We start from the raw sequence: 13538 nt of genomic DNA on the forward strand, positions 1-13538 counted from the left end.
ACAATGTCGTGTCTGACCAAAAAAAAGCATTCTGATATGTCGAATCTAGGCCCAAACATCTGATCTTTTATATTTAAGCCCAGTTTTTATTGGGTTTTCTGATATGAAAAGCCCAAAACAATTTTTTTTTCTCATTTGAGATTTTACATTTCTAGTTGCTCTTAAGAAATTACGATTGCGAGTAATTTGTAGCGTGACTTTTCCACTCAAATTGTAACCCTTATTATAACACGTTAAATAATACATTACGTGGTTTGTGTTCCTAATTATAATTTTTTTTTCAAGATTACAAGTATGAACCTTCAAAATAAGGGATGTGATTTCCAAACTTACTTGTTTTTGCCCTAACCCTTGAATTGAATAAATCAAAGGGAGTCGTGTAGAAGGAGAAAATGAGGGTCAAAATTACTATTCCAACATTAAGTTATATAAAAAGAGTCTACCCATGGTGTCGTGTCAAGTGTCAAATATCAAAAAATGAATAGGCGAATGATTTTAACACTCATCTTTTAACCTCTGCATTTCACATTAATTAAAAATAACTGTCATAATCACTACCGAAACAGATATAGATGAAAACCCAACACTTGAAAGGGACATAATAAAAAAATTTGACTACTGTAAAAAATTCGAACTGTAAAAAACTAAGAAAAGTTTAACTTGGTTATTACATGATGAGTAGTACAACCACAAGAGTTAAACCTCAATGTGTTTTACCTTAATCTTTCTCCCTAAACATGTTCACACAAATGATGTATAGTAGTTTCTCCTCTGTTTTTTCCTAGGAAGCTTGCTTTGGGGACGTTTGGGTGCAAAAGATCATGCCTCCCTCAGAAGATAAGGAGGCATCCAACGGCCGATGACATCCAGTACTAGGCTTTCAGCTACTTCCTTTGGAGGGATGTCAGGCCAAAACTCAACTCGCTGATGCTCAGTAGCAATCCTGGCTAGCAAGTTAGCAGCAAAATTGTCACCCATGGTGACCGAGCGGAATGTCACACTCTTCAACTTTTGCAAGTCATGAATGCAACGAAAGACATGCCCCCGGGTCAAGGAGTCGGGTATCTTGGTCTCGCCTGTGATCATCTCAAACACAAATGGATGATTACCTTCTATCTGTAGGTAATCAATTCCTTCAGTTATCGCAAAGTCAACTGCCCGAGAGAAAGCAGTTAAATGCGCCACTACACCGTCGCTGACCTTGCCAGAAGGTCCAGCAATGGCAGCTTTGAACACAGCATTGTGATCTCTCACAATGCAAGCAAAAGAACCGGTCCCTGATTCCGGCTCATGGTGACCAGCGAAGCTGATCTTCCATGCATTATTGGGGGGCGAAGTCCATGAAATGTGCTGGGCAAGCACTATCTGATTAGCAAATAGCATATCTAGGAAAGGGCTTGCAGCCATATTTGTTTTTGTACCGAATGAGGCTAAAGCTTAGCAACTAACACACAATGGTTCCTAACTCGAACACAGAGACCCAAATTTATACTATGAGTTTACCTAATCTACTCGTCCAAAACAGGTTATCATGCCATTTCAGGTTATACGTTATAAGAAAGGTAAAAATCGTACTTTGGAAAGGGGCCGTTGAGTACAGTCCATTGCTTTCCAAATGCGAGAAATCTACCAAGTCTAGACATGCTAGAGATGGCAAGAGTCCGTTGCCAACGGTGTCATAATTTTGTAACATTTTGAGCGAAAAAATAATTGACATTCCGAATAATGAACATGACTGGATTTTCTTATAAAACTTGAGAACAGTTCAAGGGGTTGTTGGCAACGGTCATATAACTTATTGTCCAAGTTTAGTGGCTGTGTTTAAATTTGAACTCTAAAACATAATCGAACAAACCAGGTAGGCAACTTCTTCCCAAATTGCCGTAAGGAGGAAGAGTTAGGTTACAAATAGCAAAATATCATTGCCAAATGGTAACAGGACTGCCAAATTATAACAGGTTGACATCGAATGCTTAATTCAAAAGATATCAACAAGAATAACTTCAAGAGCTACGGAGTTATACCCAACTAAGTGTGATTAGTAAAGGAAAGAACTTCTTCTTTAGCAAATCAAGTTACGGGGGTTTATGTGGAACTTAATTTTATGTGTTCTTGATATTCATAGGGCCTTCTAGTGTTCTTAGCTAGAACAGAAAGTCAGTACCTACTATGTGTCTGCAATGAAATATACGAGAGTATGACATGCCAGAAAATAAGATGGGCATCTTATCCTTGACGACGAGTAAAAGTTGTATGCAGTTCTTTTGTTCCCAACTTCAGTATGGTGTGTGTCTGTGGCCTTTCAGCCTCCGTGCCTTCGTGGTTACATTGGCAAACAAAAACTCCTTGGTATCAGGTTCAATGATGAGCATGAACCAAGAGTTCGGCAGGTATGAAGTTTAACTAATATCCCATATAGCTGAGAATGCTTAGAGCAAGATTCATCTTCTTCAAGTTAAGGGTTTTTAAGGCGTTCCATGACGATGCAAAACAAAATATCGAAGGACCCATAACTTGCGGAGAAATGCAGGACCTAATATAGAGAGTGAGAGGGAATGAAGTGTGCTGCTCTTTTGAGTGAAAAGCAAGCAAAATAAAGTTCAGAAAAATCTCCAATGTTCATATTTCTCCATTGCCAAGCAAGCATATATTCAAAGGAAGCTACAAAAAGTGAGAAAATTTACTTGTACACCTCTCCAAAAATTGACACACTCTTTAGTAATACAAACTAGTGAAGAGGAATCTCCTTTAATTAGTTTCACTTTATGTCCTGCCTATATATATATTCCAAGTGTGTTCTTGGGAGATGATTAAATTAAGCAGAAATTTCAGTTTGGTCTTTTTGAGTGTTTTTTATTTCAAGATGTATCGCATGCGATTGAGCATCATACCAATTTTCTACATCTCCATTTCAATCACTACTTTCTCCATTCTATGTGGTAAGCAAGCTCTTTTCTTTGTGTCTAGAATCATTAATGTCACCCTACTCGTGAGCGAGAGAAACTTATATGCATATGGAGTGTTATTATGTTAATATTTCAAGACTATCACACAAGCAATGTGTTTTAACTTCTCAATTTGTACTGCGTGGTTGACTTGAGATACTGTCATTATGACAATATGTCAATGTGATAGTATCCTAAGCCTATCATGCAAGCAATGTGTTTTAATTTCCATGTTGCAGCATGTGATTGACTTGAGATACTGTTAGTGCGACGTGTGAATTGTATGCGTACTTCCCTTCCTACAACTTAAGTTACTTGAACAACTTTTACAACTAATTCTGTGGTTTGTTTTAGTGCAGGTGCAAGAAGTTTTGCGCAATTCTTTAAACCCCAAGACACAAAACTACACAAAAGCAAATCAATCCATGAATTAGAGAAGAACAAGCTGAAAGCAATAAATCACTTGGACTTACATTTTGCGTTGGCTTCCCCAAATATTGAATTCCAACCGTTCGATGCCAGCTCTCCCTTCTCATCACCACCGTTGGATTCACCAGCACCGGGACATCTCCCTCTTCCAGCTCCAAACTCCGTATCCCCACCAATTCCTCCAAACCCACCTCTTGCAAATCCTCCTCCATCTGGGCCCACTTCCTCACCCATCCCAAGCCCACCACAAAATGGGCCTAGCCCACACCCACCAACCACAATCCCAACCCCACCCAAATCAGTCCTGAGCCCACCAGTCCTTCCGCCGCCAATAGGTTTCCCTCCACCGTCCGGACCGCCATCCCCTCCGCAGAAAAAGCCACCGCAGTTTGCCGTGTGGTGCGTGGTGAAGCCGACAGTGCCGGACCCGATAATCCAAGAAGCCCTGGACTATGCGTGTGGGTCCGGGGCAGACTGCAAGTCAATCCGGCCCAATGGGTCCTGCTACCAGCCCGACACATTGTTGTCGCATGCTTCGTATGCCTTCAATAGTTACTGGCAGAACACGAAGATCGCTGGAGGCACTTGTGACTTTGGAGGGACTGCCATGCTTGTCACAGTTGATCCAAGTAAGTCCAAATTTTTCCCATATCAAGATATATTTTTGGCATATTGCATTTGATATTTTCGCAGAACTTTCCTTCAAGGACACGTTGTTTCATTCAAGGACAAGTGGTTAAGTTCTTTAAAATTTCAAACGCTATTTTACTTTAGACTAATCTCAATTGCGACGGAAAAATTAAATAAGTTTGCCTACGTAGTCCAAATTCCTTACTAAATCCGGTGTTCTTTGTTTTCAAAAAGTTAATGCAAATCCCAAGAAACATATAATAATTCAATAAGCTGTGTAAGCTTTTTCTTTACTCGATGACTGGAAAATTGGATGCAAAAAACGCATGTTACAGACGTCGATACAGGATGAGGAACCATGACAAAAATTAAGTGTTTTTTTTTTCCTCTCTTTTTCCTCAAACGATAAACTAAATGTTTGGTAGAATATGATCCTGTCTTGGTTAATATATTAGGATTTAAATAGTAACATCCAGAAACAAAGAGATAATATTGAATGAAAATCAACATCTCTTTCCTGTAAGAGCAACTCCACCCATGTGGGTTGCTCGGGGGACAGTGGAGAAGAAGGGGCCGGAGGCCCGGTGGAGAGAGGTCCAGCCGTGTGGAGGCCGAGCGACGGTGGGAGCCCGAGCGAAGGGGGGGTGGGGAGTCGACGGGCCTGTGGCCCGAGGACTTTGCAATTTTTTATTTTTTTTTGTGTCAGAGAGAGAGAGAGAGGGGTTTTTTATTATTTAAACAAACAAAAATTATTTTAATTGCTTATAGCCAGGGAGGAGGGTTTCAAGGGTGGAGATGTAAATGACAATTACTGTTTATTAATGGTAGTTACTATTCATTTAAGGCAGTTACTGTTCAATAGGGTGAATTGAATAGTGGATTGCCAGGGGGAGGGCTCCATGGGTGGAGTTGCTCTAAGGGAGCAGGGTTGTTGGAAAAGGTAATCAAGGAAAAGCCATGCAGAACTTTGCATTTTGATTTGGACCCACAATCGATTTCAATTTGATTGAGTGTACCCCTAATGGGGAATGATTAATTCTTCAAAGTTTTGCTAGCTAGCTAGCATAACCTGCACGTTTATGGGTGACTGTGATGAATCGCAGTTTATTCTAATTAATAGTTAGGCAGTTGTTAAATGATTGATGAATCGAGATTTATACTTCTTAATGGCTGGGTGATTGTCAAATTATTGATGAATCAAGGTTTATATATGCTCCTCAATGGTTGGGCGATTGTCAAATTATTGATAAATCGAGGTTTATACTCCTCAATGGCTGAGTGATTGTCAAATTATTGATGGGTCAAGATTTATGCTCCTTATCGACACTTGACAGTCACGCAACAAATGTTACTAGGAATTCTCCAAAAACATATCTTACATCGTATTCGTTGGTGTCATTGCTCATCATGTGCATCTTTTGACCTTTACAAAAGATCATGTCTCTAGCTAAATTCCTATGACTCTTACATCTATGAAATATATGCTTATAGAGTTTAACGAGTAGTTGCAGGTGGCCTTCTACCACAGTGGTGGAGATGAATGACGTCAGTCAATGGCAAATCTAATTTCTAACTTAACAACAATATCGCTCAACTTCCAAAAAAAAAATGTTTAACAAGTAGTTAATTAATAATATTTATCTTTCTTACTTTAATTGTGGTGAGCAATATTTTTAGTATAATTACTTTATATTTTCTTATAGGGTGACCCTACACTAAATTTGCTTTATTTTATCTCTTTTACTTTAAATTGGTGTTGCTTTGATGAGTGACACAAGATGCTAACACATCCTCTGCATGATTGTGACATGGCAGGTTATGATGAATGCAATTTCTTCTTCAACGGATGATCTTGAAACACACACACACATATATATATATATATATATATATATATGACTCTATTAGCTATTACGAGATTAAGAAAGAAAAAATGCTAGGAAGATCAATTTTGTTAGACTATTTTTTGTTGATGCATAGTGTGGCAATTAATGGTTAGACTCATGTTTTAAAATAATTTAAAGAAAGAGTCTAACCATTAATCACCACATCATGTCAATTACAAATGATAATTTAAAATTTTTGGTTTCTCTAGCATCAAATTCTGTTAACTTAAAAATTTATTTATTTTTCAGAAGAGAGCTACACACTATGTATACATCACATTTTATTTAGGAGGAGTTCCATATTTGTGAGTGAAAATGGAACTTTGGCTAGAAGTAGTGGCACTTGAAAGTGAAGTTGTATTGATCATTTTGTCTTCCAGTGTCCACTTTATGTACATGGAATATACATGTTGGCTAGCTGTTGCAGATTCCCTTTGAGATTTCCAGATTGTCCAAAAACTGCATACACACATAGTTCTTTGATTTAGCAGGATTAAAAAGAATGGTGCTTTTATTTCACCAATAAGAAATAACTCATCATGAGTATGATCTCATCATTGATATTATGAGTTATTTCTTTGATTTAGCACGAATGAATTGATAAAGATCAAAAGTCAAAATTGATAAGGATGTATGAAAAGCAAAACTAGGTGCTAATAATACTATCCTTAATGTAAATAATATTGTTGGTGAAAAAAAACAAAAAAAACACTATCCTTAGTCAATTCTTTGGCGAACATAACTTTTCACATTACAAAATAATACAAACCCTAATGACTTTTCAAAGGTCGTTCGATGATCTTTTTGTGACGGTAAGTGAAGCATTACTCTTATCCTTAACTCGAAAAAATAAATTTAACCTATTATATATGTACATGATGGTTATATATATATACGCGCCATGCATGGACCAACGTCGTCTTACCCGGGCTTACACCACATGTACTTTCTGAAATGCAATTTCATGTGGCTAGGGTTAGCACCTATGTAAATTAAAAGAAAGAATAAATTACATTTTACTACTTCAATTTTAGGTTGCATAACAAACTCATACATCATATTTTAAACATTGCAATGCCATACATTAAATTACAAATTCGTTGTCATATCAAACTTCCGTTAAAAAAATCTATTAAGTTAGCCGTTTATCCATACAACCACTCAACGATTAACGTAACAGATTTTTTAACAGCGGTCCGACATTTAACGAATTCGTAAGTTAATTGATGTAAACATTGGAATGATCAGAAGATGAGATATAAGTTTGTTATGTGACCCAAAATAAGATGGTAAAATGTAATTTACCCTAAAAGAAAGTTCCTGCATCCAAATTTCAAAAAACTGAATTTAATTTCAAAAATATACAGTAAGGTGTATGGCCGACACCCAAATGCGAATGCGATTGCTTCTGTCTATTCATAGGATAGGAATGGCTAAAGTTAAACTAAGAAAGAGGTAAACACTAGTTGACTAGTCCTATCCAAGGAAGGAAATGAACACCCCCATCCCCAAAAAAAAATCATATCCTTTTTAAGTTGAAAAAGTCTAGGGCCTATTTTGTTTGTGAAAGAATCACATGTGGTGGTTTTGGCATCATGAACCCAAATCACGGGTCGATCGACTAGCAAACTTCATGTTCAAACTTTGCCTATATCAAAATCCTTCCGAGTTTTCTTGATTTCTTACCTTTATCCTTAACCACATATATGATTGGAATAGAAATTTGCAAGTTTCCAAATATATTAGATTGAAATGAATTTAGGCACACAAACATGAACAAATGGATTTAGTATTGATTCATTCAACTTCAAGTAAGCATTCTGCAAATCCCTCTCAATTCACTGTATCTATCATTTCAAATCCATTCATCTAATCTTTTACAATGCATTTCTAACTAATTTAACTTAAATTTAATGGTACATACAAATTTGTCTTCCAAAAGCATCACAATGCTCTTGTGCCGGATTACTTATATATCTATTAAGCATACTTACTGCATAAGCTAAGTCAGGCCTGGTCGAATTCATCGAATACATTAGACCTCCAATTACTTGAGAATATTCAAGTTGAGATATGACATTACTTTTATTTTTCTCCAACTTGAATCCAGCATCAAAAGTAGTTGCAGCAGGTTTGCAGTCAAATTAACCAAACCTTCGTAATATTTTTTCCGCATAATAGGACTGTGTAAGGACATACCCTTCACTATTTCTCTTAATGTGAAGTTGTATTGATCATATTGTCTTCCAGTGTCCATTTTATGTACATGGAATATACTTGTTGGCTAGCCGTTGCATATTCCCTTTGAGATTTCTAGATTGTCCAAAAACTGCATACACACATATTTCTATGATTTAGCAGGATTAAAAAGAAGGGTGCTTTTATTTCACCAATAAGTAATAACTCATAATGAGGATGACCTCATATAACATTCTAGAGTCTGTTTGATAATCATTCTTTTTTTATTTTTTATTCTATATGTTAAAGATAGAACATGAGAAAATGTGGGCATAGAAGAGTGGAGAAGTGATGTTGGGAAAGATGTAGAGAAGATGTGTAAAGAAAGGTGTACAAAACGAAATCTAAAAACTAAAATTTAAAATTATATACTTTGAATTGTTTTCACTTTCGAGATTTTGTTTTCATTCCTTCTTCTTTGTTTTGTCCCGTCGCTCCCTCGATCTTTCTTCATCCCTAATCTCCTCAATATATTTTGCCCATATCTCAAACAAAATATAAAAACTAATAGTAAATACCCAATGAAACTTGTTTCGTAACAAGCTAGCATTACTACTTTTTTTTTTTCCTCTCAAGAGTCGAGATAGAATATCTAGCTAGATCAATGTTTTTGTCGACAAAGATACCTTGCACCAAAAGTAGGCCAGCTGCTTTACCATTTTTAGACATACTTCAAATGGCGTCTAGTGACCGAGAGGTTGGACTTTCACCATTAAACGCCAATACACAGACTTGTTTGCAATAGGAAGATGATGACAATACATGCATGTGTTCATTATTTCCTCCATATTTATACAAAGGTAGTGCTATCCAAACACCTATTTTTACTGTTCACACACAATCTTAATTTTTGATAGTCGGAACGAATGAATTGATAAAGATCAAACACCAAAATTGATAAGGGTGTGTAGAAAGCAAAACTAGATGCTAAGAATACTATCCTTAATGTAAATATTATCGTTTATTAAAAACAAAAAACAAAAAAACACTATCCTTAGGCAATTCTTTGGCGAACATGACTTTTCACATTACAAAATAATACAAACCCTAATGACTTTTCAGATGTCATTCAATGATCTTTTTGTGACAACGGGTGAAGCATTACTCTTATCCTTAACTTGAAAAAATAAATTCAACCTATTATATATGTACATGATGGTTATATATATACATGCCATGCATGGACCAACGTCGGCTCACCCGGCTTACACCACCTGTACTTTCTGAAATGCAATTTCACGCAGCTAGGGTTAGCACCTATGTAAATTAAAAGAAAGAATGAATTACATTTTACTACCTCAATTTTATGTCGCATAACAAACTCATACATCATATTTTAAACATTGCAACGTCATACATTAAATTACGAATTCATATCAAACTTCCATAAAAAAAATATGTCAAGTTAGCCGTTTATCCACATAATCACTTAACGGTTAACTTAACAGATTTTTTAACAGTGGTCAAACATTTAACGAATTCGTAAGTTAATTGATGTAAACATTGTAAGGATTAGAAGATGAGATATAAGTTTGTTATGTGACCCAAATAAAGTGATAAAATATAATTTACTCTAAAAGAAAGTTCCTACATTCAAATTTCAAAAAAAACAAAATTTAATTTCAAAAATATATAATAATGTGTATGGCCGACACCCAAATGCGAATGCGATTGCTTCTCATTCATAGGATAGGAATGGCTAAACTTAAACTGAGAAAGAGGTAACACTAGTTGACTAGTACTATCCAAGGAAGGAAACGAACACCCCATCCCCAAAAAAACACCTTGTCCTTTTTAAGTTGAAAACCTATTTTTGTCCCCATGCCCATCTTTTGATAATTAATTATATGAGAATTGTTATTAACATTTCAAAAATCTTATGTTACACTCCAAACTTTCTATATTAGGAAAAATTAATTATATGAGAATTGTTATTAACACTTCAAAAATCTTATGTTACACTCCAAACTTTCTATATTAGGAAAGAAAAATACACGTATGAGAAGTGTAGAATGAAATTTTTGGAGTGCCAATAACACTTTCCAATTATATATTAATTATCAATTAGTACACCACAAAGTTCAACTCCAAGATTTGAGTTTATTCTCTATGGTTTATTACTTCAATTGCTTTCTATAAGGGATAAAACCTTATAAAGTAAGGGAACTTTTTAATAATGACCAATGTGGGACAATGAAATTTCTACTCAAAATTTTCAACATCTCTCTCTATCAAGCACACACACTAACACTTAGGTCTGTCTCAGTACCCATAAAGCCTCTATAAAGCCATTTGCTTGGTATTGGGTTTCAACATCCAGTTTTGTACTCAACTCTCTGGAGAGTTGTGGAGTTGTAGTATTGACATGGAGATCAATTATGCTCTGGCTTTGCTCTTAGTCCTCATTCTCAACTTGGGTAGTTTGCTCACTTCTCTTGCTAACTCCTATTGCCCACCACCGCATGTCAAACCACCTCATGCAAAGCCTCCTCCTCATGTACCCACGAAACCACCTCATGTTAAACCACCCATTGTAAAGCCACCTCCCTATCCGAAACCTCCTGTTCCCAAACCACCTCCCCATCCCAAACCTCCTGTTGTGAAACCACCACCTGTTGTAGTGCCAAGCCCACCACCAACACCAACACCAACCCCAGTTGTCCCAGTGAAGCCTCCTCCACCCACCGAAACACCATGCCCTCCTCCACCACCAAAGTTAGTACCACCACCACCATCTCCACCAAAGGACACGTGTCCCATCGACACCCTAAAATTGGGAGCTTGTGTAGATGTGTTGGGTGGTCTTATCCACATTGGAATTGGAAGCAGTGCCAAAGATACATGTTGTCCGGTGCTTCAGGGACTGGTGGACTTGGACGCTGCTATTTGCCTTTGCACCACCATCAAGGCTAAGCTTCTCAATGTCAACCTCATCATCCCCATTGCTCTTCAGGTGCTCATTGCTTGTGGGAAGACTCCTCCCTCTGGATTCCAGTGTCCTGCATAGATGATCATCATATCTTATTCCTAAATCACACTTAGTAGTTGTTAATCATGTCATCATTAGTGATATGTGGCGCCGGCTAGCTGATAATAAAGCATGTCAAAGCTTGGAAGTAAAAACTACATGAGGATAAATCTGTTATTCGTTTTTGTTTTGTTTTGTTTACTTGAAGAGTGTATCAGATCGATAGACTGGTAATTTAGTCATGTTATTTTCTTGAACCTTGGAAGTATATATAATAACCTGAGTTTAAAGAAGACCTTCATTTTTCACCGTTCGTCAATCTCCTGTAGAGGACTTACATGGAACACCACCACCGTGCCCGTGACATCATGGTCTAATAATACAACTTCATTTGTAATTAAAGAAACTCACATATGACATTATATTATTGAACTGAGACACTAGTGTAAATATTTTAAATTGATGATAGGATTCTTCACTATATTCTTATAGAGTCGAGTAGTAGTTTTATAAAATCATCAAAATTAGAGCTCAAATAACCATTAAATTATGATTTTTTCGTTTCTAACCGTCGAAGAATTTCGTCCTGTTACCTAATATAGTAATACTGGTGATTTTTGGTGTGTGCAATCTTAGAGTATATACAAATAAGTTTGACAGCTTGATTGTTGAAATTAATTTTGCAGACATCGAAAATCATCTAAGGAACTAAATACGCCAATCATGTCTGTTACCTCTGCCTTATGAAATATATGTTGGAAAATATTAGTATTTAGGTTTATTTTAGTATTTGGGTTTTGCTTGTTAGTTTAGGATTTGAGCTTAGCCCATCCGAGTTAGGGTTTCGTAGGTTTAGTTCTCTATAAATAGAGCTTGTAATTTAGTTTGACAATAAGTTAGCCACAATGTAGTCTCTTAGGGTTTTGTAGCCGCTTCGGCATTCTCAGTTTGTTTAATAATATTCTTATTATTTGTTAGTCTTGTTTGTTGCGCACTGATATTCAACTTGGTATCAAAGTAGGTTTGATTCTTCGGGATCTAATCTGCTTCTGTTTGTTCGTATCAGTTTTATTTCTTTCCAGTTTCCATCCGTAAATTTTTTACGTTTTCTGGTTTGGTTTTTCAGTTTGTCCTTGGTAGTCTTCAAGAAAGGAAAAAAAAATTCTGTTTTTGAAAAAAAAGAATTTGGTGAATTTGTCTCACACCCAAATTTGAAAATGCTCCATCGCACTAAGATTTTTGCATTCCCCAGCCCCACCTTGCATCTGGATCCGTCCACAACCGTACACCTGCGAAAAAAAAGAAACAAGAAAAAAGAAAGGCTAATGTTGCTGGTTGGTTCACACAGAAGAAAAATAAGGAAGGAAGAAGGAAGAAAAAAAAAGCGGGGGGGAAAAGGAAGGAAAAAAAATTGGTTGTTTTGAGGTTTTGTTGCCCTCGTATTCTTGCATTGGGTATGGTATTGGAATTTGGCATTGGGCATGGTATTGGAATTTGGCATTGGTATTGGTATTGGCATTGGCATTGGTACTGGTATCGGCATTGACATCTGCATTGGCATTGGCATTGGCATTGGCATTGGCATCGGCATCGGCATCGGCATCGGTATTGGCATCGGCATCAGCATCGGCATTGGTATTGGTATTAGCATCGGCATCGGCATCGGCATCGGCATCGGAATTTGGAGGCTTGCATCCACATCTGCTTGTTGGCAAACTCATGTCGTGTACCACCATGAGTTTGACGGGAGGTGTTGGAAAATATTAGTATTTAGGTTTATTATAGTATTTGGGTTTTGCTTGTTAGTTTAGGATTTGGGCTTAGCTCATCCGAGTTAGGGTTTCGTAGGTTTAGTTCTCTATAAATAGAGCTTGTAATTTAGTTTGACAATAAGTTAGCCACAATGTAGTCTCTTAGGGTTTTGTAGCCGCTTCGGCATTCTCAGTTTGTTTAATAATATTCTTATTAATTGTTAGTCTTGTTTGTTGCGCACTGATATTCAACTATATAAACCCTAATTACAACATATACCTTTGAGTGACGAAAGCTGGAAGGTTCGTCGTGTAAAGGTTGCCATTTTATGTGCCAAACTTTTATCTTGGTGCGAAAACTTTAACCCACGACGTAAGCTTTGCTCGTCGAACTCTGTTCGCCGGGCAAAAGCATCTGCAAAAACAAAAACGTTTGACCGTTTTGCTCGACAAACGTTTATTTTGTCAGGTAAAGACTATTTGGCCGACAAAATACCGTTCGTCTAGCAAAACTTTGTCAGAAAAATGATAATTTCTGGTTATGTATGATAAAACTTTGTCGGACAAATGATAATTTTTGGTAGTGTATCATATATATATATATATATATATATATATATATATATATATATATATATATATATATATATATATATATATATATAGAGGTTTCTCTCCCTTGTGTGTGTAT

The 13538-nt window shown here is 36.5% G+C and overlaps 3 protein-coding genes across 3 annotated transcripts; 2 read left to right on the plus strand and 1 right to left on the minus strand.

Moving 5' to 3' along the window:
* Positions 1-819: 819 nt before the first annotated feature.
* LOC139193361 (uncharacterized) lies at positions 820-1407 on the minus strand. Its single transcript, XM_070816354.1, has one exon. It carries the CDS (start codon positions 1405-1407, stop codon positions 820-822), a length of 588 nt encoding a protein of 195 aa, XP_070672455.1.
* Positions 1408-2789: 1382 nt separating this feature from the next.
* Positions 2790-6321, plus strand: LOC103432175 (uncharacterized). Its single transcript, XM_029097865.2, has 3 exons — positions 2790-2939; positions 3305-4003; positions 5820-6321. The coding sequence occupies exons 1-3, from the start codon at positions 2807-2809 to the stop codon at positions 5852-5854; spliced, it is 867 nt and encodes a 288-aa protein (XP_028953698.2). The 5' UTR covers positions 2790-2806; the 3' UTR covers positions 5855-6321.
* A 3995-nt stretch (positions 6322-10316) lies between these two features.
* Positions 10317-11389, plus strand: LOC103405124 (36.4 kDa proline-rich protein). Its single transcript, XM_008344088.4, has one exon. The coding sequence runs from the start codon at positions 10494-10496 to the stop codon at positions 11133-11135; it is 642 nt and encodes a 213-aa protein (XP_008342310.2). The 5' UTR covers positions 10317-10493; the 3' UTR covers positions 11136-11389.
* The last annotated feature ends 2149 nt before the right edge of the window (positions 11390-13538 follow it).

This window comes from Malus domestica, chromosome 17, assembly GCF_042453785.1.
Source record: "Malus domestica chromosome 17, GDT2T_hap1".
Classification (NCBI taxonomy): Eukaryota; Viridiplantae; Streptophyta; class Magnoliopsida; order Rosales; family Rosaceae; genus Malus; species Malus domestica.

Coding starts and splice junctions, on each gene's coding strand:
- LOC139193361 (XM_070816354.1), bottom strand. CDS start 1,407: ATGGCTGCAAGCCCTTTCCTAGATATGCTATTTGCTAATCAGATAGTG.
- LOC103405124 (XM_008344088.4), top strand. CDS start 10,494: ATGGAGATCAATTATGCTCTGGCTTTGCTCTTAGTCCTCATTCTCAAC.
- LOC103432175 (XM_029097865.2), top strand. CDS start 2,807: ATGATTAAATTAAGCAGAAATTTCAGTTTGGTCTTTTTGAGTGTTTTT. Junction 2,940..3,304: donor TACTTTCTCCATTCTATGTG/GTAAGCAAGCTC, acceptor GTTTTAGTGCAG/GTGCAAGAAGTTTTGCGCAA. Junction 4,004..5,819: donor GCTTGTCACAGTTGATCCAA/GTAAGTCCAAAT, acceptor GTGACATGGCAG/GTTATGATGAATGCAATTTC.